General features: G+C 38.1%; 1 protein-coding gene and 1 long non-coding RNA gene across 7 annotated transcripts in view; both read right to left on the reverse strand.

Annotated features, from left to right (window-relative positions):
• Window positions 1-4,089: 4,089 nt before the first annotated feature.
• Window positions 4,090-4,450, reverse strand: LOC148780143 (uncharacterized). Its single transcript, XR_016042606.1, has 2 exons — window positions 4,339-4,450; window positions 4,090-4,305 (listed from the first exon to the last, which is right to left on the reverse strand). It is a non-coding gene; the product is annotated as an uncharacterized LOC148780143 (long non-coding RNA).
• Window positions 4,451-4,523: 73 nt separating this feature from the next.
• The window catches only part of LOC18429767 (chromatin structure-remodeling complex protein SYD), a 69,901-nt gene continuing 52,048 nt past the window's right edge, over window positions 4,524-22,376 (reverse strand). For all 6 annotated transcript variants that reach the window (XM_088849542.1, XM_020664584.2, XM_088849543.1 and 3 more), the window contains 8 exons: window positions 20,515-20,684; window positions 20,303-20,381; window positions 20,116-20,190; window positions 11,264-11,361; window positions 11,066-11,173; window positions 10,625-10,682; window positions 10,288-10,494; window positions 4,524-9,981 (listed from right to left, as the gene is read on the reverse strand). In XM_088849542.1, the coding sequence (XP_088705668.1) occupies window positions 4,867-9,981; window positions 10,288-10,494; window positions 10,625-10,682; window positions 11,066-11,173; window positions 11,264-11,361; window positions 20,116-20,190; window positions 20,303-20,381; window positions 20,515-20,684 (5,910 nt within the window). In that variant the 3' untranslated portion in view covers window positions 4,524-4,866. The remainder of the gene's footprint in view (window positions 9,982-10,287; window positions 10,495-10,624; window positions 10,683-11,065; window positions 11,174-11,263; window positions 11,362-20,115; window positions 20,191-20,302; window positions 20,382-20,514; window positions 20,685-22,376) is intronic.

A 22,376-nucleotide genomic window follows, 5' to 3' on the forward strand; every position in this document is an offset into this window, starting at 1 on the left:
TTGAATTTCATTCACGACTCAATCTCCTTTTTTTTAAAGAGCTTGTAGTATATAAATATCAAAATAATATTTGCCATGAATTTTTGTACTTTAAAAATTACATCAAAGATTTTGGAACAAACCTCGACAAGAATGCAAGTCAAGCAAACCCTTTTAAATCTATTCTCCCAAATGGCACCATGCTGATCTCTAATCTATATTCCATAACTGGACCAATGTTTAATAAGAGAACAACTTTAAGAGCAAACGAGATTTTATCTCACTAAAAGAGAAAACAACTCAAAATCTTCATGGGAGCCGCTTCTCTACAAGAAATCAACCTCTCACTTTGTTAGAGTCTTCTCTTCATAGGAAGTTCTCTTCTCTATAAGAGAAAATTACATCTTATGCACATGAGGCTCTGTCTCTCTTTCTAGAGGAACTACTATTATTATATGGTACATCTTATGCACATGAGGCTCTATCTCCCTCTCTTTCTAGAGGAAAAGAGAAAACAACTCAAAATCTTCATGGGAGCCGCTTCTCTACAAGAAATTAACCTCTCACTTTGTAAGAGTCTTTAGGAGGCATCATCAATGTTTCTCTTCATAAGAAGTTCTTTTCTCTCTAAGAGGAAATTACATCTTATGTACATGAGGCTCTATCACCCTCTCTTTATAGAGGAACTACTATTCTTATATGGTGACCCAAATAGGCTGTACGAATTCTCTACATTTTCATCCTATATAGATAAAGTTAGAAATCGATAAATTACATATATCTCAAAAGACCAAAAGATATATTCAAGAGTCCTAATCTTTTTTTATACCTTAGGAAACTTATCAATATCAATCTCAATCCCACATAATATGGGACTATCTGAATCCCAAAAAATATGGGATTTCCTTATGTAGGAGATTTTGGATAGCACAAAATCCAACAATAAAATAAAGTATGAAAAATAAATCATAAAACATATAACACAAGAATACAAATATTTACGTAGTTCATCCCAACAGGGTTATATCCACAGGCACGGCAAACTGAGATCCACTATACCAATGAAAGTTACATCAAAGATTTTGAAACAAACCTCGACAAAAACCCAAATCGACCAAACCCTTTCAAACATGCTCTCCCAAACGGCGCCATGTCGATCTCTCATATCTATAGTAGATCATTGTCTAGGAAGAGAACAACTTTGAGAGCAAACGAGACTTTTATTTCACTAAAACAAAAACAACTCAAAATCTTCATGGGAACCTCTTCTTTACAAAAAAACCTACATCATCAATGTTTCTCTTCATAGGAAGCTCTCTACTCTAAGAGGAAATTGCATCTTATGCACATGAGGTTCTATCTCTCTCTCTTGCACTAGAGGAACCACCATTCCCATATGGTGATCCAAATAAGGCACATGAATTATCTGCACTTTCATACCATATATATAAGATTAGGAGTCAATAGTAAATAGGAAACTTCTGATTCTTTTAGATTTCTCAAAACCACAAGATAAATTCTGAGAGTCCTAATCTTTGTAGATTTCTATTTCATTTAGGAAACTTACCAATATAAATCTCATTTCCACAAAATATGAGAATATCTCAATCCCATATAATATGGATCAATCTTAATCATTCCCACAAAATATGAGTTTTTCTTATATGGGTGATTTTGGATAGCACCAAATTCAACAATCTCCACCTTGATATCAAAATCACATGCTCACCATGCCAATATCCATTGGATAACTTCATAAATTCTTCCTCTTTTACCAAATAAATTTATTCATCATTCTTGCTAAACAATAGTATTTGCCATCAAATTTTTTCCTTGCATTTAAAAACCTTTATTGCCTTACCGAAAACCCCAAACCAGAGCTCTGATGCAACTTGTTGTGCTCTGATAGCACTTGTTGTGCACAGAAGCTCTAAACCTGATGGGTTAATATGTGGCAAATAAAATATGATAAATAAATCATGAAATGCAATAAGAACACAAAGATTTACGTGGCTGACCCTAGAAGGACTACATCCACAAGCACGAAAAACTGAAATCCACTATACCAATGAAATTTACATCAAAGATTTTGAAATAAACCTCGACAAATTCACAATCGAGCAAACCCTTTTAAAGATGCCGTCCCAAACGGCACGATGCCGATTCTTTCATATCTATTCCATTACTAGACCAATGTCTAATAATAGAACAACTTTGAGAGCAAACGAGACTTTATGTCACTAAAAGGGGAAACAACTCAAAATCTCCATGGGAACCACTTCTCTACAAGAAATCAACATCTCACAAGAGTCCTCAGAAGGCACCATCAATGTTTCTCTTCAGAAGAAGCTCTCTTTTCTCTAAGAGAAAATTGCATCTTATGCACAAACGGTTCTATCTCCTGCTCTCTGTAGAGGAACCACTATTCATTTATAGTGACCCAAATAGGGCACACGAATTCTCTGCACTTTCATCCCATATATATAAAGTTAGAAATCCATATTAAATAAGAAACTTCATATAGATCAACTTCCTATAAATCTTACATATATCTCAACAGACCAATAAATATATCCAAGAGTCCTAATCCTTTTTTGGATTTCTATTTCCCTTAGCAAATTTATTAATATAAATCTCAATAATATAAATCTCAATCCTACATAATATATGAATATCTCAATCTCATAGGATTTCTTTATGCAGGTGATTTTGGATAGCCCCAATTCCAACAAAAGATGATTTTGGATAGCCCTAAATCCAACAAAAGAATATAAGACTTTATAGAAAGAAAAGCTCTTGTGAAAAAGGAATATAAGGCTATTTTTATTTTTTTGTACTTTAAAATGAATCGACATAATTCAAAAAAGTATAAGACTTTATACCGAATCAATGATGTGGGGATGGTGATACAAAAATCACCTCCTATTTGACATTTCCCTCTTTGTTGATGGTAGTTTGGTCAAATACAAAAAGATGGTCGATTATAAAATAATAAAAATAAAAATAGCATGGCAAGCAAATTTGAGATTTCTAATCTCTATAAATCTCTATTAAATCTAAAAAGCTGATAATTTCATTTCCCATTGGCCGTGAATGTAGCCCATTTTTAGTGAACAATATAAATTGGTGTGTGCTCTTTGCTTTGTGCTTACGTTTTTATGTCCTTTCCTAAATTTGGTTACACATGTACATTTCCTTCGTTAAATATAACCCCATGTACTTCTCTTTGTTCTTCATTTCTTTTTTTTTTTCTTTTTTTTATCCACTTTAAACTAGTGATTTAAAAATTGTTAGGTCAGCATGGAATCACCCAGAATCGGTCACCCCATTACAATTCTACGTATATATAGCAAAACGGTCAAATATAGCAAAACAGTCAAAGAGAAAAAAACCGACAGTTTTGAACAGTAAAATGACTATTCTCTTCAATAGAACGGCAATCCAAACCACTGGATGCATCAGAAAGTAATTATTGAAGGAGGCTCCGCCAATGTCATCTCTAGCCTTGGAGGCTCAATGCAATCATGGATGAAATTCTTTAGGCTCTAAGTAACCGTGATCGCTCTTTTCTTTACTCTGAAGCGGTTTCATTAGCTAAGTTGGTTGATGCTCCTCTCTTAACTTCCTAGCTTTTGCTTAGCTGCTTTCTCTTTTTTTTTCTTTTTTTTGCTTTCTTGTGGTTCTATGTTGTTTTCTGTTTTCTTCTCTTTCTTCCTTTACCCTTTCGTCTTGTGACATTTCAATACCTTTAATGAATATCGTATTTACAAAAAAATAAAATTGGCCATAACCAACAGCTGAAAATTAGTCTCGTAATTTTTATTTATTTATTTATTTATTTATTTATTTAAATAAAGTGTAGCTATATTTTTCTTATAAATATAACTAAAATAAAAATGATTAAAAAATTTAAATAAAAATAATAAAAATATCTTCTAAATTTATTTTGATCAATTTTTCCATGTTAAACCATTTAGATTTATAACAGATTTTGACTTGAAATAGTAGTAAAAGAGTAAAATATTAAATAGTTGAAGAGGGATGAGAGAGAGAAGAGATGAAATCGTACCAGTAAGAAGAGATTTTAAAAGAGAAAAAATAAGACACGTGTTACAAAAATAAAAAGCATCCCTCTCGCTTAATATATAATGATAGTATGCTCTCATAAAAGTATGAAATATTTTTTTAATAAACCCAAGATCTTAAAAATTAACCTTCTTCCGAACAAATCCATCTTTCTCAGCTCAACATCAATTAAAGAACCATGTTATTATCCACGGTGTAAATAACCAATTCTCAATTGATGTTGGAACAAACTAGCTAAACCTCTTAAGATCTTGTCCAACAAACTAGCTAAACCTCTTAAGATCTTGGACTTATTAAAAAACATAATTCACTCATGTGAAAGTATACTATCATTATATATTAAGCGAGAGGGATGCTCTCTCTATTTTTTTTGTCAGGTGTCCCATTTTTTTTCTTTTTTAAATCTCTCCCTACCTTAAAGAGGGTTCTTTAATTGATATCGAAATGAACACGATGGATTTGATCATGAGAGGGCTTAGCCTCTTAAGATCCTGGGCTTATTAAAAAAATATTTCACACTCCGGTGGGAGCATACTATCATAAGCATGAGGGATGCTCTCTCTAGTTCTCAATTGATTTTGGAAAATACAATTGTTCAGAGGGGACAATGAAGAAGCCTCCGAAGTGTTTATGGATTCGGAAAGCTTCATATATGAACAGAAAATTTAAATGAACAAGATACGCAGCAGGAAAAGCCACCAAAATCCACCATATAAACTTCTTGCCGCCCAAATCCACCATATCAACTTCTTGCCGCCCAAATCCCCCCATTTTGTTTTGAAATATAAATAAATTCCTCTTTTACTGTGAATCCTCTGTGCCCATCGCTGGTAAAGAAGCAACCTGACCTCCAACACCGCCATCTATCGCGGCATTTTGCCCTTCAGTGTCTGCTAAAATGGAATCTGTATTGCTTGATTCTACATTAACAGACTCGGAAACTTCAGAAGTCGCCGTGATCTCTGCAGTGATTTCAGAACCAAGATTATCAGGATAGATGACAGCAGCTTCTTCTAGACGGGTTTCCTGAGCTTCAATTTGTTCAATAACTTTTTCACACTCATGGTGGTCCAATTGGGCTTCCACCTCTTCAGTAACAACAGACTCTGGAATTTCAGTTGGGTTTTCAATAAGAAGCCCTGGAAGCTCAACAGGCGGACAACACTCTTCTAATTCAATACCCTGACTGATTTCAGTGGAATTTGGCTCTTTGCTTTTATTCAAATTAGTGGAATCATCTTCTTTATCATTAGTAACTTCATAAATGATATTGTCCGCACTTTCAAGCTCAGAACCAACGACTGCAACTGCATTAGCCTCTGGACTACAGTATTCTAATTTGATATTGCCACCAGTATCAGTAGAATTCAGGTCTTTGCCTTGGCTCAACACAGTGACCTTAATATCTCTCCGATCAGTGACATCAGCCGTGGCACAGTCAGTACTATCAGGGTTGAAACCAACAGCTGCAAGCTCACTAGCCTCTGGACCATGCTTATCAGACTCAAGCACTTGGCCAATTTCAGTAGGTTCTGGGACTTCATTTTTATTCAAATTGGAGGGGTCATTTGCTATCTCACCAACGACGTCAGACCCCACATAGCATGCACTTTCAAGCTCGGAATCAACACCTGCAAGCGCATTAGCCTCCGGACTATGTGTGTCTAGCTCAAGATTTCGGCCAATTTCAGTGGACTGTGGTGCTTCACTTTTATTCAAATTGGTGCAATTAACTTCTCTCTCATCAGTAACATCGCACACGCCAATGTCTGCGCTTTCAATCTTGCAACCAACACCTATTTCAGTAGAAAGTGCCTCGCATCTTGCGGGATTATCTCTTCTCTCTTCACCAACATCACAAATGCCATTGTCTGCACTTTTGAGCTTGAAATTAAAAAGATCAATCATTTCGCAAGAATGCTCATCTGATCGTGCAGCCGTACGAGTATCAGTCAAGTTGGGCAAATCTGCCTCAGCTTGCTCACTCAATTGGCACACTGAGGGGGGAACAGAAGGTTGTAAGATGCCTCTCTGGTCATCTTCAGCTTGCATATCCATTCCCCTTCCAGTAAATTCCTGGGACTCCCTTTGATTCGTTTTGGCTTCCAAATCATGAGTGACTACTTGACAATCCCCTCCAATAACAGAAGCTCCTCCTACTTGTGTCTTATTAGTTTCAGTGTCAATGGCTCCCTCATCTGAAGACTCTTCCATCACAGAATTAGTTTGTTCAAGCAGAAGACCAACATCCTTAGTGACATCAAAAGCATATGAGAGTGTTTCAGCACCATGACCAATAGAAACTGATCCCTGATTTTGATCAGAATCGGTGACAATCTCATTAGGTTTGGAACCAAGTTCCTCTGATAGGGAGCCCTGGTTACTAGACTGAGTTGCCTCAGCAACAATAACAAGCTCATTACCTCCTGAAGCTTGCCCATCTAATTTAATATCAGCCATTTCCGGAACCTTGCTTTGAGCTTTCAACACTGGAGTTTCCAAATTAACAATGTCTAATTGTGTTTGCAGCGGTTCCTTGCTTTGATTCTCCCTCGATGTATCTTCCAAATCATCCCCCCGCAAAGGGCTCTGCTCAGGTACATGGCTTTGACAGCCCCCATCTTTGACTTCTAATTTATCCCCCTGTAGTTTAGTTGGCAGTGGCACTGGAACCTTGATTTCAGCTTCTCTCTCTGTAGCTTCTAAATTATCCCCATGCAAATTGGTTTGCTCCAGTACCATGCTTTGAGGTTCTATTTTTGTAGCTTCCAAATTTGGGACCCGTAATAGAGTCTCCTTGGTTACCATGCTTAGAGAGTCTATATCTGTAGCTTCCAAATTGCCCCCCTGTAATTTGTCCTCTACATTTCTTTTGGCCTCTCTCTCTGTAGCTTCCAAATTACTCCCCAGTAAATCTATCTGCTCCAGTACCTTGCTTTGAGCTTCTCTCTCTCTAATTTCCAAATTATCCACCTGTATTCGAGTCCATACATCGACTTGGGCGTCTCCCTCCATAGCTTCCAAAACATTCCCTTGAAATTGGGTCTGCATAAGAACAATACGTTGAGAGTCTCTCACTAGATGTTCCAATATATCTGCTTGTGTATCAGCGAGCTCTGGTGCTGCCTTGCTTTGATGTTCACACTCTATAGCTTCCAAATTATCTACCTGTAATTGCATCTCTTCTGGGACCTTGCTTTGATCATCTCTCCCTTCAGCATTAAAACTATTGTCCTTGGATTGGATCTCCACACTAGCATCAAAGTTATCTCCTAGGGCTTCATCATGCTTGGCAACAACCTGGTCAGATCTCAGCTCCATGGTAGCTGCATCAGTAAGGACTGGTACTTCACTTTGATCAAGTTTTGGAATCTCAAGTGCCTCCTCTGGTACATCAGGACAGATTTCTCGCTCATTTGACAAACCTTGAACTCCCAAGTTTGGATGAGTCAGAATGGGTTCGGCTGTTGGAACTTGAGGAGATAGATCTTCTGCTGCTTCTATAGCTACTGCTGCATTATCAGACACATTCACTGCATGGGAATCTTTACCTGAAACTACGTCAGCTACTTCTGGCTCATGAATCGCAGGTTTAGGGATGTCAATATCAAGGTTGTGCCTTTCAACTTCCTGGGTAACAGATTCTGAAGAAGCCATATTAAATTCTGATGATATAGAAGCACTCACAGGGACTGTCGATTCCTTTTCCAGTGATGGAAAACGCTTGAAATCTTCTTCTTTGGGCTCTGTTTTCTCTCGGTTGGGATCAGTAGAAGCCTTCTCTGGTACTGATAGCACAATTGACACAGATTGCTGAGTACATGAATGAGCTTTCTGTGGGGAGTGACTCTTTTTAGAGTCATCAACTGGTTCCTTTACACTCCTAGGTTCATCAAAATGATGGCTTTTAACACTTAGAACAGGGTTCCTTTTAGTGTCTTCAACTGTTCCCTTTCCAACCCCAGGTTCAACATGATGATCATTTTTTTCACTTACCACAGGGGCTTTTTTAGTGTCTTCTACTTTTCCCTTACCAACAACAGCTTCAACAATAAGAGGAATCTTATCACTTATCACAGTAGTCTTTTTAGTGTCTTCAACTGATACGTATCCAGCACCGGCTGCAACACGAATAAGGCTTTTGTCACTTACCACAGGGGTCATTTTAGTGTCTTCAAGAGATTCCTTTCGACCACCAGATTCAACATAAGCAGGGCTTTCATCAACTGCAACAGAGGTTAGATCAGGGGAAACCTGCAAAGTCATGCTGGAAGGAGTGTTGACAGCACCAATGGTTTGGGTCCCTAATGAAGATCCAGTTTGAGATTTCTTCTCTTCCTCTACGGTTATAAGGCTCACAGCATTGCCATCAGCTGGGATTGATTTATCTTGAACACCCTTGACTTTAGAAGCTTCCTTGTGTATTAATCCACTGCCACTTGTATGGGAATCACATTCAGGCATTGAAGACGCACTGGTACTAAGCTTCATATCCATATTAGCTTGCCTGAGAGATTCAGATTGTTTAGCTGGGCTTGGCCTCTGCTCAATTCTAGTATCAGAAGAAGATTGAACTCTTATATGTTTCCTTTCACCCTGATTAGGAGGCTGGCTAGGCAAAGCATCTCTAGGTGACTCAAGGGCACGTGCATTCTTGGCTTTAGGAGCAGCTTCTTTATCAACAGGTCCTGCAACTTTATTCCTGGAAGCCCTCTTAACCACAGGGCTAGGTGTTACAAGATTTCTTTGCTCTTGAGGAAGAGTGGTGTATAGTGAAGTATTGGCTGGAACCGACTGGACAACCCTTTGAACCCCGGAAACAGGGTTGGTCCCAAGAGCAACAGAAGCTCTAACCAAAGTTATGGGTGCATTAATCCCTTGGGGTTTCTCTTGGGTAAGGGAAAAACGCAGAGGACTAGATGAAACAATGCGACGTTCCTCCTTGGTCACGAATCCAGACATTGAGTTATTAGCTTCAGCACTGACCACAGGTGAATTTGAAGCACCAATTTGTTTCCTGCCTCGTTTTCGAGGAGTCTCTGATGATCCGCGTTGCACCCTCTTGGTGGGTCCCTTTATAGGAGGGGTAAAAATGGGGCCAGGAACAACATCTTTGGCAAGACCCACTTCTATTTTGGGGGTCCCCTCTTCAAGTTTGGAAGGCCCCATCTCAATTTTAGGAGGCTCCATTGCATATTTGGAAAGCCCCATCTCAATTTTCGAAGGCCCCACTCGTATATTAGCAGGCCCCAAATCAACATTGGGAGGGCCTATTTCAATTTCGGGAGGACCCACATCTAGTTTTGAAGGCCCTGCTTCAATTTTTGGAGACCCAACATCTATTTTAGGAGGCCCCACATCTGTTTTGTGGGGGGGCACATCTACTTTTACAGGCCCAGCCTGTGTATTCTTTGCTCTGGTTTTAGCAGCGGGAGAAACTTCAGTGCCTCTCCTCGGCCTTCCTCGCCCTCTCTTAACAAGTGGTGGCGCTGGTGCTTGTGTTGGTGTTGGTGCTGGTGCCGTTGCCGTTGCCGGTGCCGGTGCCGGGGCTGGGGCTGGGGCTGGGGCCGGTGCCAATGCTGGTGCTCGTGCTGGTGCTCGTGCCTGTGCCGGTACCGGTACCGGTACCGGTGCTCGTGCCAATGTCGGTGCCAGTGCTGGTGCCAGTGCTGGTGCCGGTGCCGGTGCCGGTGCCGATGTTGGTGCTGGTGCTGGTGCTGGTGCTGGTGCTGGTGTTGCTGCTGGTGCTGCTGCTAGGATTGGCTCATTGGCATCAACCACCTTTGTCAGGCCATCAACCTCTTTTGTCTCCCGAGAATCCTTAGATGCTTCCTGTGGTTTGGGGGATTCAGGGGATTCAGCCTGGCACATCTTTTCAAATTCTTCCTCTGTCCATTGATCTTCATATGAACGAACCTGTGGAAGGAGTAATACCGAAAGCATTAGAGAATATTGAACACCATGAAAATGGACAAAAGGAAAAAAGGAAGTATAACACAGCCCAATGCACATTGGTCCATCCACTGTCCACTTGCATAGATGGATGGCTTGAGACTAATTGGAGTGGAGCCCATAGTGACATCCATGTGGACAATTGATCTCCAGCCATCCATCTACTAGTGATGTACCCTTGGGGTACCATTTACTATAGGCAATTGTATTAGGGTGCACATTCTACGGAATTCTAAACTGTGATTTGGAGAATGGGTGAAATCCACCAACCTCTCGAGCTCTTTTGCCCCTTCCATACTGTTGAACGTCAAGAACTCCAAGATGCTCACTTTTGTGCTTTATTCCTATATTGGCCGTCTCATATAGCTTCATGGCATTATAAAATGACTTCAAATCCTCTTCAGTTACAAGCCGAGATGGCAACACCAAGGGCTCAGAACGATCCTTGTTCCATGACTGCAACTTTTGCCATTGTGCCTGCAGTGCAGAATTTAAAAAAACTACTTCATCAGACAGGTATATGATTCTTCATTTTTTTTTAAAGATGAAATCTTTGATCTTAGACAGATGAAGCATTTTAATCTTGACGACTGACACAAGCACTGACCATCTCATCTTCACTCCTTTGTTTGTCAATGGATTCAAAAACATCAATCTCTGACTCACTGCCAACAAAGAAGAGCCAACCAATCCAGTACGTGTTAGTTGTTTGGTCAAATGCCAGAAAATGTGTTACATTATATTATTCCTCAGATGAAAACTATAAGACGACATTTATAAACTGCTAAAATGAGTATCTTAGAAGGGAAAATGTATGGTAATCCAAAGAAGAATTGTATGAGCTCCAAACAATGCATCCACCATCTATTCCTGCTGACAGCAAGATTAACTATGGTGAGGGGGTGGTTGGGAACACCAGGAAATTCACCAAAATACAGTTAATCTCCAATGTCCATCAGCGAGACAGACAGTGAATGCCTCTTCAGACTACCATTCCCATCCTAGAATCTAGAAAATAGTCAAGTCAGAAGGTCACAATGAAATTCACCTGCGAGCCAAAAGATAATTCAGGGCACCGTCATCTAAAACTTGAGCGGCTTCTTCCTTTTTGCACTCCCGGAGGAGAGCTTCCAAATACTCCCTTCGATCTTCAGCACTGTAAAACAAAGGATCCGCATATTAATGTTTGGAGATGTTAAGTAACCATATACTGTAACATTCATTAGAACAATGCTATGAAATTTACCTGGTATTGTTGTCAAAGAAACCAGCAGTAATGCTCTGATTGGCTACTCCAAGCTTGTGTTCTGCTGCAGCTCTGACTTGTTCTTCTACAGTTTGTACCTGAATTTAGAATGTGAAAGGTACTTAATATAGGTAAAAAGTGTATTTAATTGGCAATGTTTTATTTATGATGAACTTACAACTCAATTCTATAAATTTTAAATTATAATTAGAATAAAAGATGCATAAATAGCCAAGATGCTTCAAATGCAGCAGCAACATCTGATGAAGTAGCATACTCAATGATTCCAAAAAAAAATACATCTTAATTACAGGAAACTCTTAATGGGAAAGCATTTTTCCTTCCGAAAAACAAACACTTTCTCAACATTTATTATGCACTTTCTAAGTAAGATTGTTTCTTTCATTGATCTTGCTCCTACTCTTGCAGCAGCTTCCTATGCATTTTGGTAACTAGTAACATCAACTCATATAAGTCAAGCACTACTAACATGAAGGGGGGTTATGTTAGATACGGCAACCAACATAAAACTTTGCCACATATTTCATGAATCCTAAACCTATGTTATATGCTCATGCTAGGGCGATCCATGTAAGCGACGCATTGTATCGGAACCCGGATGCAACGAAAAATGAGTAAGGTTTAGCTAGGGTGTTTCCTAGAAGTGACGCGCCACAACAACCCCTAGTTGCAGTGATAAGAAACTAGCCTAAGATAATAGGATTCGTCTAGCCACATAGAATGTAGGAAATCTAAAATGTAAGAATTTGGATTTAGTGAATACAATAATATGAAGGACAGTTAACATAGCATGCCCACAGGAAACTAAGTAGAAAGGGACAGAAGCTAAGAAAATTGATGGATATAAACTTCGGTATATAGGAAAGGGTATAGAAATAACATAGCCATAATAGTAAACAAATATTTAAAGGATAGTCGTTGAAGTAAAAAGAGTAGGTGATAGACTCCTATTAATTAAACTTGAGTTAATGGATGAGATAATTAATGTAATTAGTGCTTATACGTATGGTTTTAAAATACGGCTGCAGAATGCATTATGCGCTGGCAACCGCATCGCATGAGGCCGCATATGCGCTTTGGAGGGATGTTCCCACATATGCGCAGCATCCCTCCTCATATGCGACCGCATCCCGCATAGCCCACATATGCAGCCAGCGAGTGATGTGCAAAAAATCCCCTTGAGAAGGGGTATTTTAGACTTTTATGCCCCGAAAAAGGGGGGAAAAGGTTGGGGGGATGGGAGGTCCCACCAAACCACCAAAAACAGCTGCATATGTGGCCTTTACTTCATCAAATCGATTAAAAAAAAAAAAGTGGCAGAAATTTATGTTTGTGCAATTCTTAGATTTTTGTCTTGATTGATCTCTGGCTGTTGGGTGTCGATTTGAGGAAGTTTTGGCAAAATTTTGACAACATATTGAGGGTTTCAAGGGCCGAGAAGAAATTGATATTTGCTTCTAGTAATGGGTAACTTTTTTTTTTTCTACTACGGTAATACTTTTATTGGGGGTAATGTCTTCTTAACAATCTTCTAGTAACAAGGATCCGGCTCGGAATATGCAAAACTAAAAAATCCGAAAGACAGAAATTGTGCTATCTGTATGCTTTGTTGAAATACTTATTTGAGGGGTATTTTTCAGCAAAAAGAACATTTAGCCGGTATTTATGGGAAAGCAAGAGCACACCCATAAGCTACTAAAACTAAAGAGATAAAAAAAGAGATTAAAGAATACATGGATAGCTTGAAAAAACAAAAAGAGAAAAAAAAAATGAAATGAAAAGAATTAATTGATGAAAAAAAATGAAACGAAAAGAATTAATTGATGAAATTCAATTATTTGATAATGACGAAGATGATGAGGATATCTCGGAAGTGTGAATGAAAAGGGGTACTCCAATGTCAATTATAGTTTTGGGTAGTCTTAGGCTCCCCCCTTCAATGGGAGCAGTCTGATCCAACTTTCTTTTATTCTTTCGCTCGGGGCCATCGCTTGTAACAACTGTAATTCTTAATAATACAATGTTAACATTCTCAAAAAAAAAAAAAAGAGAGAGAGTTCTAAATATTGGTGGTAGTGTTGGGAAAAAAATACCTCTCTAAGGGGCCAATGGATACTTTTTTACCCCTTACCCCAAAATTGTGGCTCAAGAGAGGAGGAAAAAAAACAAAACAAACCACAATTGAAACTTGATACAAGAAAGAAGAGAGGAAGAAGGTATGTAGGTACATTGCAAAGTAGTTTTACATTGACAGTATTCCTTTTAATACTATAGCCCTCGATAGTTTTGCATGTATGGTCTAAGCAATTAAGCAATTTGGCACAGGACTTAATCCCCCTACACTATATGAAATTATGGAGCCCTTATTGAAGGATGTGATATCCGATGTTAACAAATTTTGATTTCTCAAAGAGAAGGGTGGTGGGAAAAGTATGGGCAACTACTAAATGTGATGGATGGTTCGATGGGAAGTCAAGGCATTCATTAATTTTTTGGTTAACTATCCAACAGGCACTATTTTTGTTAAGTCTACTGATGCATCAGACAAGTCACATGATGCTACATACTAATGTGACTTGACATATGAGATTGTAGAGTTTGTTGAGGAGAAACATGTGGTACAAATTGTCACTGATAATGGTGTCAATTACGCAACAACAGGGCATTTTTTTACTATAAAGAGGATGCATATGTTTTGGACTCCTTGCGCAGCACATTGTGTCGATCTCATGCTTTAGGAAATGGGTACATCTATATTTAGTGGGTGATTTCAAAAGCTATGTTTGTTAGTGGATTTATTTATAATCACACCATAATCCTTAGCATGATGAAGAGTTTTACAAAGAAAAGAGATATAGTGAGACTGGGTGTCACTAGATTTGCCACATCATTTCTCACTCTTCAAAGCTTATGCAAGCAAAAAAAATGTCTTGAGGACCATGTTTGCTTCATAGCAATAAAGTAAAAGTAAGTGGTCAAAGCATCGGGATGGGAGAAAGGCTGAACAAATTATTTTCAATACATCTTTTTAGAATCAGTATATCATGCATTGGAGATGGCTAGCCATTTAGTGAGAGTGCTTCGATTGAATGATGGTGAAGTAAAGTCTGCCATGAGCTACATATATGAGGCAAGGACTAAGGCAAGAGGATAGATAAAAAATTCTTTAAAGGACGATGAAAATAAATGCAAGGCTATACTTGGAATTATTGATAGGAGATGGGATAACCAGCTTCACAAGCACCTCCATTCAGTCGGTTACTTTCTAAATCCATCTCTTAACTACAAGCACCCAGTCAATGAGTCTGATCGTGTAATAAATTGTGGGTTCTTAGATGTGCTTGAGAGGTTGGTCCCTAACAAAGATATCCAAGATGAGATCCAGAGCCAAGACTTGATTAAGTTCAAGTTAGTATTGGGAAACTTTGGGAGAGAGATTGCTACTCGAAACAAGGCCACTACATATCCAAATAAAGGCCAAAAGTACCCTTTCTAATTTCTATTTTGTTTTCTTTATAGTTTTTTACTTTTATAATGTATAGTTCCAATTATATAAATAATTAAATATTTATCTAAAATCTAAATTATAAAATGTTATACAGCTGCATGGTGGGCATTGAATGGAAGCGAGACACCAAAGCTACAACGTCTCGCTATTCGAGTGTTGAGTCTCACATGTAGCTCATCTAGTTGTGAACACAATTGGAGTGCATTTGAGCATGTAAGTCCTTAATCCTTGTTTCTTGGATTTCAAAATTAATTTTCTAAAATCTAACTGATCTAAAAAGTGTAAAAGTAGAAAGTAGAAACAAGAAAATAACATATGTTACTTTTGCATGTTTCCTTGTTTTCTACCACAACTCCATACCAAAAAAAAAAATTAGGTTGGAGCTGAAGAAGTTGAATGATTTGGTTTATGTGCAGTACAATTAGTGGCTTAGGGAGAGGGTATCAAAAGCGCATGGATCGAAACCCTATTCAATTTTATGAAACTGATGGTGATTTCATGTGCGAGTGGACCAAGGATCCACAAGTAGAGCATGTGTTTGAAGGTGAGGATCTTACTTGGCTTGATGTCGAGCTAGCCATAGGGGCTAGTGAAGAAAAACGGCCTAACACTAAAGCACAAAGAAGTACAGCTGGGTCCAGTCGCACATCAACTCCAGAGGTCGAGGAGGAGGAGGAGGAGGAAGCTAACTCAAAGGAGACCAAGGAAGAAGAACATTATGTGGAGGCCGCCAACGATGATAGTGATGATGATTGCACATGGAGACTCTCAAAACTTGTTGGATTAGGATTTGAAATTTAGAATCTCAACACTTGAGAAATGATAATGATTTGGCTTGACCTTTTAACTCCTTAATCTTCATGGACTTTTCGTATGTATTTTGCAACTTTAAAGTTTGTGGTTGCAAATTTGTGATTATGATTGTTGAATGATTTATAAAGCTAGTTTCAAGTTTCTACTCTCTACTTTCTAATGTCTTCTATGATCTATCAGGGGATAGTGGATACAGAATCTCCAACAGCTGATACTTTTGAAGTTAATTAATAAACTAAATACCTACTATTACATAAATCACCTCCATATTTTTTTATGCATTATCCTTTTTTTAAGACTTTTTAGAATTTTTTATATTTCTTGACCGCATCGGGGTGATGCATCCGCATCGTCGCATCGGTCCCCCCCAACGTATCGGGCTACATCTCGCACTTTAAAACACTGCTTATATGCCACAGGTAGGACTGGAGGAGGGAATTAAGAGACAACTCTGGGAGGACATGAACGGAGTAGTACAAGGAATACCAAATGGAGAGAGGATTATTTCATGAGAAGAATTAAATGATCATGTAGGAAAATATAATAAAGGATATGCTAGGGTAAATGGAGAATATGCTTTTAGGGAAAGAAATGAGATGGGTGATGTTATTTTGGATTTTGCTATTGCTTACAACTATAGTTACCCGAATAGCCCACTGGGGTAGCGATTCTTTTCGGAATCTCGATTCCGCCTTTCATAGAACGAAACTTGAATCTGAAAGAAGGAATCATGTTTCTAAGTTTCTCAAATGCGATTCAATTTAGTTTATGAATCTCGGTTCCTAGAAGCTTGGAATCAAGATTCCATATCGCAAACTTTGTAATTCTTAGCTACAAAACAATGTGATTCTCCTTGTGCGAAACGTTGATTCCAAATTTTTAGGAACTGCGAATCCATATTGTTTGGAATCAAGGTTCTATATCGCAGACATCGTGATTCCTAGCTACACAACAATGCGATTCTACTTGTGCGAAATGTTAATTCCAAATTTTTAAGTTAAATCAATCATTAAATATCTGAATCACTCAATTTTCAAAAGTCAAAACTACATTTAACAAAGAGGAATTTCTATGTCATCTACTTATTTTATAATTCAAGGAAAGGAGATAGAGAGAGCTCGCCCTTGTTCTCACTAATTGTATGTCGTAGACCAGCTCCAAGCCTTTTAGGTGAAGGGTTGGTTGACCGAGTTCATTGTATGGGATTGTTGACAGAGATATCATAAAGGTTGACATTGATAATTGGACTAAATATATACAAACCAAAATTCAATCTTGTAATAGTGATAAATTTTAAATATTTTCTGAATACTTCTCTCATATACCAAAGGGGACTAGTGTGCAATTTCAATATGGGGAGAATTTCGATTCTTGAATGGTGAGAATCTTGATTCCAAGTTGATGGGGACAACGATTCCAAAATTTTAGGAATCACGATTCTATACTTTTAGAAATCACAATTCTAATCTCATCGGGTCGCGATTCCAGAATCTAATGAACCATGTGGGGTCAAGTGCGATTCCATATAGGTATGAAACTCGATTCCAACATGAAGGGACATCGATTCTTACAAATAGGAAACACAATTCCTGTTTCATTGGACCGCGATTTCGATATAGTGCGAATCAGGATTTGTAATTCCGAATTAATAGAAAACTTCTTATACACGCGATTCCGTGATTCCGATTCCTGAAACAATTCAAAATCACAGGCGTTTCCAACAACTATAATTACGACCTAGTAATAGAAAACACCTAGTTTAATAACCAAGATGAATATCTAATAACTTATAAAAGTGGATCATATAAAAGCCAGATAGACTTCTTTCTAGCTAAGAAGGCAGATCGACCATCATTTAAAGACTATAAAGTCATCCCTAGAGAGAATTTGACTATGCAACATAGGCTATGATGGATATTTGCATAAAGAAATGGAAGAGGAATGCAAATTAATAGGGACGAAAGAACTAGGTGGGAGAATTTAAAAAGGGAGAAATAGACTTCCTTGGGAATAAATTGGTAAAAGAAAGAAAATGGAATTTTGAGCATGAAGTTAATATTATATGGAATGAAATGGATGATTGTATTAAGAAAGTGGCAAAAGAAGTTCCAAGTGAATCTAGAGGGAAAAGAAGTGATGATAAGGAAAACTTAGTGGTGGAGTGATGAGATTCAAAAGGCTATTAGTGAAAAACGATCATGTCATAAAGCGTATCAATGTATTGATCCAAACTTAGAAGAATATAAAAATGATAAGAAAAACTCTAAGATAATACTAAGCCTAAACTTAAAGCATATGATGATTTATACAATAAATTGGGGACAAGAGAAGGTAAAAAAGATGTTTTCAGATTAGCAAAAAAGAGAGAGAGGAAGTGTAAGGATCTAAATCATATTATATACATTAAGAGAGAGGATTAAAAGGTGTTGGTGAAGGATGACGAGGTCAATAAAAGGTGGCAAATTTATTTTTAAAATTTTCACACACAATTTGGTAGCACGGCGTTAATAAACCTTTTACATAAATGAGGTTGGAGGCCATAGATACATTCGCAGGTTTAGGATATATAAAGTAAAAAGTAGCTTTGAGAAGGTAGAAAAGGACTTAAGACTAGATAGCATCCAGATAGAGGTTTAGAAATGCATGGAAAAGACTGCCATAGTCTGGCTAACCAAGCTATTCAACAAGATGTTGACAGCAAAGAAAATGCCAAATGAATGGAGAAAAAGTATTGTCGTACTTATTTACAATAATAAATGAGACATAGAACTGTACGAACAATCAAGGAATTAAACTTGTGAGCCACACTATGAAGTTATAGGACTGAGTGATTAAGCAATGATTAAGACATGAAACGAGTATCAGAAAATCAATTTGGCCTTACATCAGGGAGGTCAACAATTGACTATTTTCCTGCGTAGGCAACTGATTGAGAAGTTTAGGTAGAAGAAAAGAGACATCCACACGGTTTTTATTGATATAGAGCAAGCATACAATAGGGTACTATGAGTTAAATTGGTGGGTGTTAGAAAAGAAATCAGTATCTAAAGGATATATTGCCGTAGTGAAAGATATGTACGAGGGAGCACTAACTAGAGAGAAAACAATTAGTGGAAAGACAAGTGATTTCTCAATGACAGTAGGCTACATCAGGGGTCAGCGTTGAGCCCATATCTCTTTGTTTTAGTTATGGACGAGTTAACTAGGCATCTACAGGATGAAGTACTATGGTGCAAGTTGTTCGTGGATGACATAGTTTTGATTGATGAAACTAGAGACGGCATCAACACAAAGTTAGAACTTTGGAGGGATACTCTAAAATCTAAAATCTTTAAAATTAGCAAGATTAAGAATAATACGTAAGTAACGTAACACAAGTTTAGTAATAGCAGGAGTAAAAAAGAGGAAGTAATTCAGATTGATAACTAAGAAATACCTAAAAAAGATTATTTTTGATATCTTGGGTCAATAAATTTAGGAGAACGGAGAGACTGAGGAAGATGTCGTGCATGGAATTAGCGTAAGGTGGGCAAAGTGGAGATGTACATTCGGAGCTTTATGTGATCGTCGTATATACCAATGAAACTGAAGGAAAAGTTTTATAGGATAGTTGTAAGACCAGCCATGTTTTATGAGACGAAATGATGAACAGTCAAGAAACAACATATTCATAAGACGAGTGTAGCTGAGATGACGATGGTGAGATGGATGAGTGGCACGATAAGAAAGGATAATAATTCGGAATGGATACATATGAGGGAACATAGGAGTAGCTCCAATAGGCGACAAGATGAGAAAAAGTAGACTTAAGTGGGTTGGCCATTTGCAACGTAGACCTAATACAGCACCAGTTAAGAGGGACAATTTGTTTCAAATGAACAGCTCTAAAAGGACAATGGGCCCAAAACGACATGGATGGAAATAGTGAGAAGAAATATGTTGACTTATAGTCAGATTGAGTGTATGGGCCTTGATAGAGAAAAATGGTGGAATAGGATTCGTAATAGCCAACCCTAAATAGTTGGGATAAGGCTCGGATGATTATAAAGGTGAATAAACATTCTTTCCTTATTACCTTTTCATCAACTCATTGTTCTTTAACTTGCCTTCTTTTAAATTCCATGCTAATGCTAGTGCCACCAAACCCTCCTAATCACAAACAGGCTATGCCAAACCCATACAAAACCAAGATCTACTGTTGTGAAAGAAATTTACAAATAAATATATTGCAGTGTGTACTAGTCCTCTATATATCATAATGTATCAATTCATGAACTTTTTTTGCTATTTTTTTCTTTTCCAGTGTTTTCAGGTACTGTTTCTGTATTAGAAACCTCAGTCTTTGATAGTTTTAAGTTTTTAGAAACCTTAATGTGCAATGGGATCTGGACATCATGGTCCTGAGCACTTCTCAAACCTGATTTTTCAATTTTTGGCACTATCTTACCATACAAAAAGGAAAGAAACAAAAGCAAATCTTTGCATGCAACTGGGTGTCATAATACTCAACTGTTTCAAACCGCAGTACAAGTACATCTTTCTTTTGTCCAATCCTATGAGCCCTAGCCTGTGCCTGCAGATCAACCTGGAGAAACATCCCAACAACAAATTAGCAATGGTAAAATGAATTAAAATCTCCTTTGAAACTGCCTTAGGAAAACAAAAAGTTGAAAAGATTATGGTGTTTGATTCATTGCCTGAGGATTCCAATCAGTGTCAAATATGATGACAGTATCAGCAGCTTGAAGATTAACTCCAACACCACCTGCCCGAATACTGAAAACAAATACAGAAAAAGTCAGTGTGGAGGCTTAATTAAATGGTGTTAATACATTTGTCTTCGCCAGGCAGACAAATATTTGATATCAGACATTTTCCTTTGGAGAAAAAACAGACATACAATAACCACCTTAATAGAAATATAAAAGCAGAAGAGTCGGGCCTATTGAAGTCCTCGATAAGAGCTCCACGCTCACTTCCAGAAGTATGACCATCCAATCGAAGATACCCGTACCCTTTCCAACAGAGATAGTCCTCCATCACATCAAGCAACCTAGTCATAGTGGAGAAGAAGAGAACCTGCAGCAGGATGTGAGTTCAAAACAGTGTCAAGTTGTCCACACTCAAATGCCAAGTGACCAGGCTCAACATAGTGACATTGCAGTTCACATAGTGCTTTTCTTTTTGGCATGGCATGTGAGACCAGTACAAGGGCATCCCTGGAGATTCCCATCCTAGTATCAATTTTAGAATGTATATTTAGCATAGGGGTTCAGAAGGTAACAGATACTTGTGATTGTTTAACAGTTCACTTTCTTTAAAATCCTTCGCAGATGAACAAAATAGTTTATAAGTAGTGAAGAGAACATGAAAACAAAAGAAATAAAAAAAATGTACTGCATGACCATACGAATAATAAAAAGTGATCCAGGAAATTCTAATCCCAGTTAGAAAAGAATCTATCTGCTATGCAAATGATACACAAAATCAATTCATTCAAATCACCAATCGAAGACTTAAAAGTAAGAGAATGAACATCCTCAACAACACAAGGATAAATATATCATATTATAGTGCAAGACTTCAGTTTTATCATATCAAGTTAATATGAGTAATTGGTATTCGCTGGTGATATGTGACAGATTAGACTAATTGATCCACGGTCGATCATTAGTCTTTCGGATCTTATTGGCCATACCCCGTGTGTGTTCCTTCATCTGTTCTTATTTTCCTATTGTCCACGCTCTATCCAGGTATCACCATATATTATGAAGCATCAAAAACGATACCTCGTACTCCAAGACAGCATAATAAGAATATCATACGGGCAGGTGCAACTGGTTGTAACGAGAATAGGGGGCACTCTATTTAGGACAATTAATTGTTAAACCGAGATCAGCTCAGTAAAATATCTGAATCCATGGCGCTTACTGGAACATAATATTTAGGTATCAGGCATCTCTATATGCAATAATACACCATCGGTTGGGAAGTTAGGGGTTTAAATGACTCTGATAACAAAGTGCTCACTGGACCCAATGTTGGAAGGGAATGAATTGCAAATATTGAGCGGCCCAAACAGGATGTGGACGTTACAAAAATGGGAGGCTAAACCAATGGCTAGTGGCAGGAAGTGGAGGGTGATTTTCATGTTTCTTTTTTCCGGAAAATCTGGATTGAAAGACTTGTACCAGTGGTCAGGAGAAACACTACTCCAACAAATCCCTGAGATGGTTGCATGCCGAAGGTTTCTGACGTAGAAGTCCAGGTTACCAGGGTCCTACACACAAGGTGTTAAGGATGAGTGCCATCACTAAGTCCTTATTTCTCAGGTCATGATGAAGGAATTGCCCTCATGACAGGGTTGTTGTGGACTGTAGTCATTCTTTTCATTCGCCAAACATAGAATTCCTCTTGCACATGGCCAATATATTTTGACAATGTTACTAGGTTGTATAGACAGAATCAGTATTCTACATCACTACTAAAATGTACATAGAGATTAGAAACAGGTTTTATATACGCCTTGGCAGTGTTCCAAAAGGAGGCCTGCCACAGGGCCTAGGCAGCAGCCTTGAGGTGGAGTGGAATTAATCCACCCATCTACATTGAGGCCACGGGCAGCCAGCCATAGTCAGGCATCCAAGAGGTAGCACCCTTGGCACCCTCACCTCCTGCACCTCAGCCACCGCATCCCAACTTCACCCAGGGGGAAAAACCCTTCGGTAAAGGTTGAAATTGCCATTTCCCTCCCACTTAAGGTGAGAAGAA

This window comes from Amborella trichopoda, chromosome 10 (assembly GCF_054954075.1).
Source record: "Amborella trichopoda isolate Santa Cruz 75 chromosome 10, AtrichopodaSantaCruz75HAP2 v2.0, whole genome shotgun sequence".
NCBI classification, from domain to species: domain Eukaryota; kingdom Viridiplantae; phylum Streptophyta; class Magnoliopsida; order Amborellales; family Amborellaceae; genus Amborella; species Amborella trichopoda.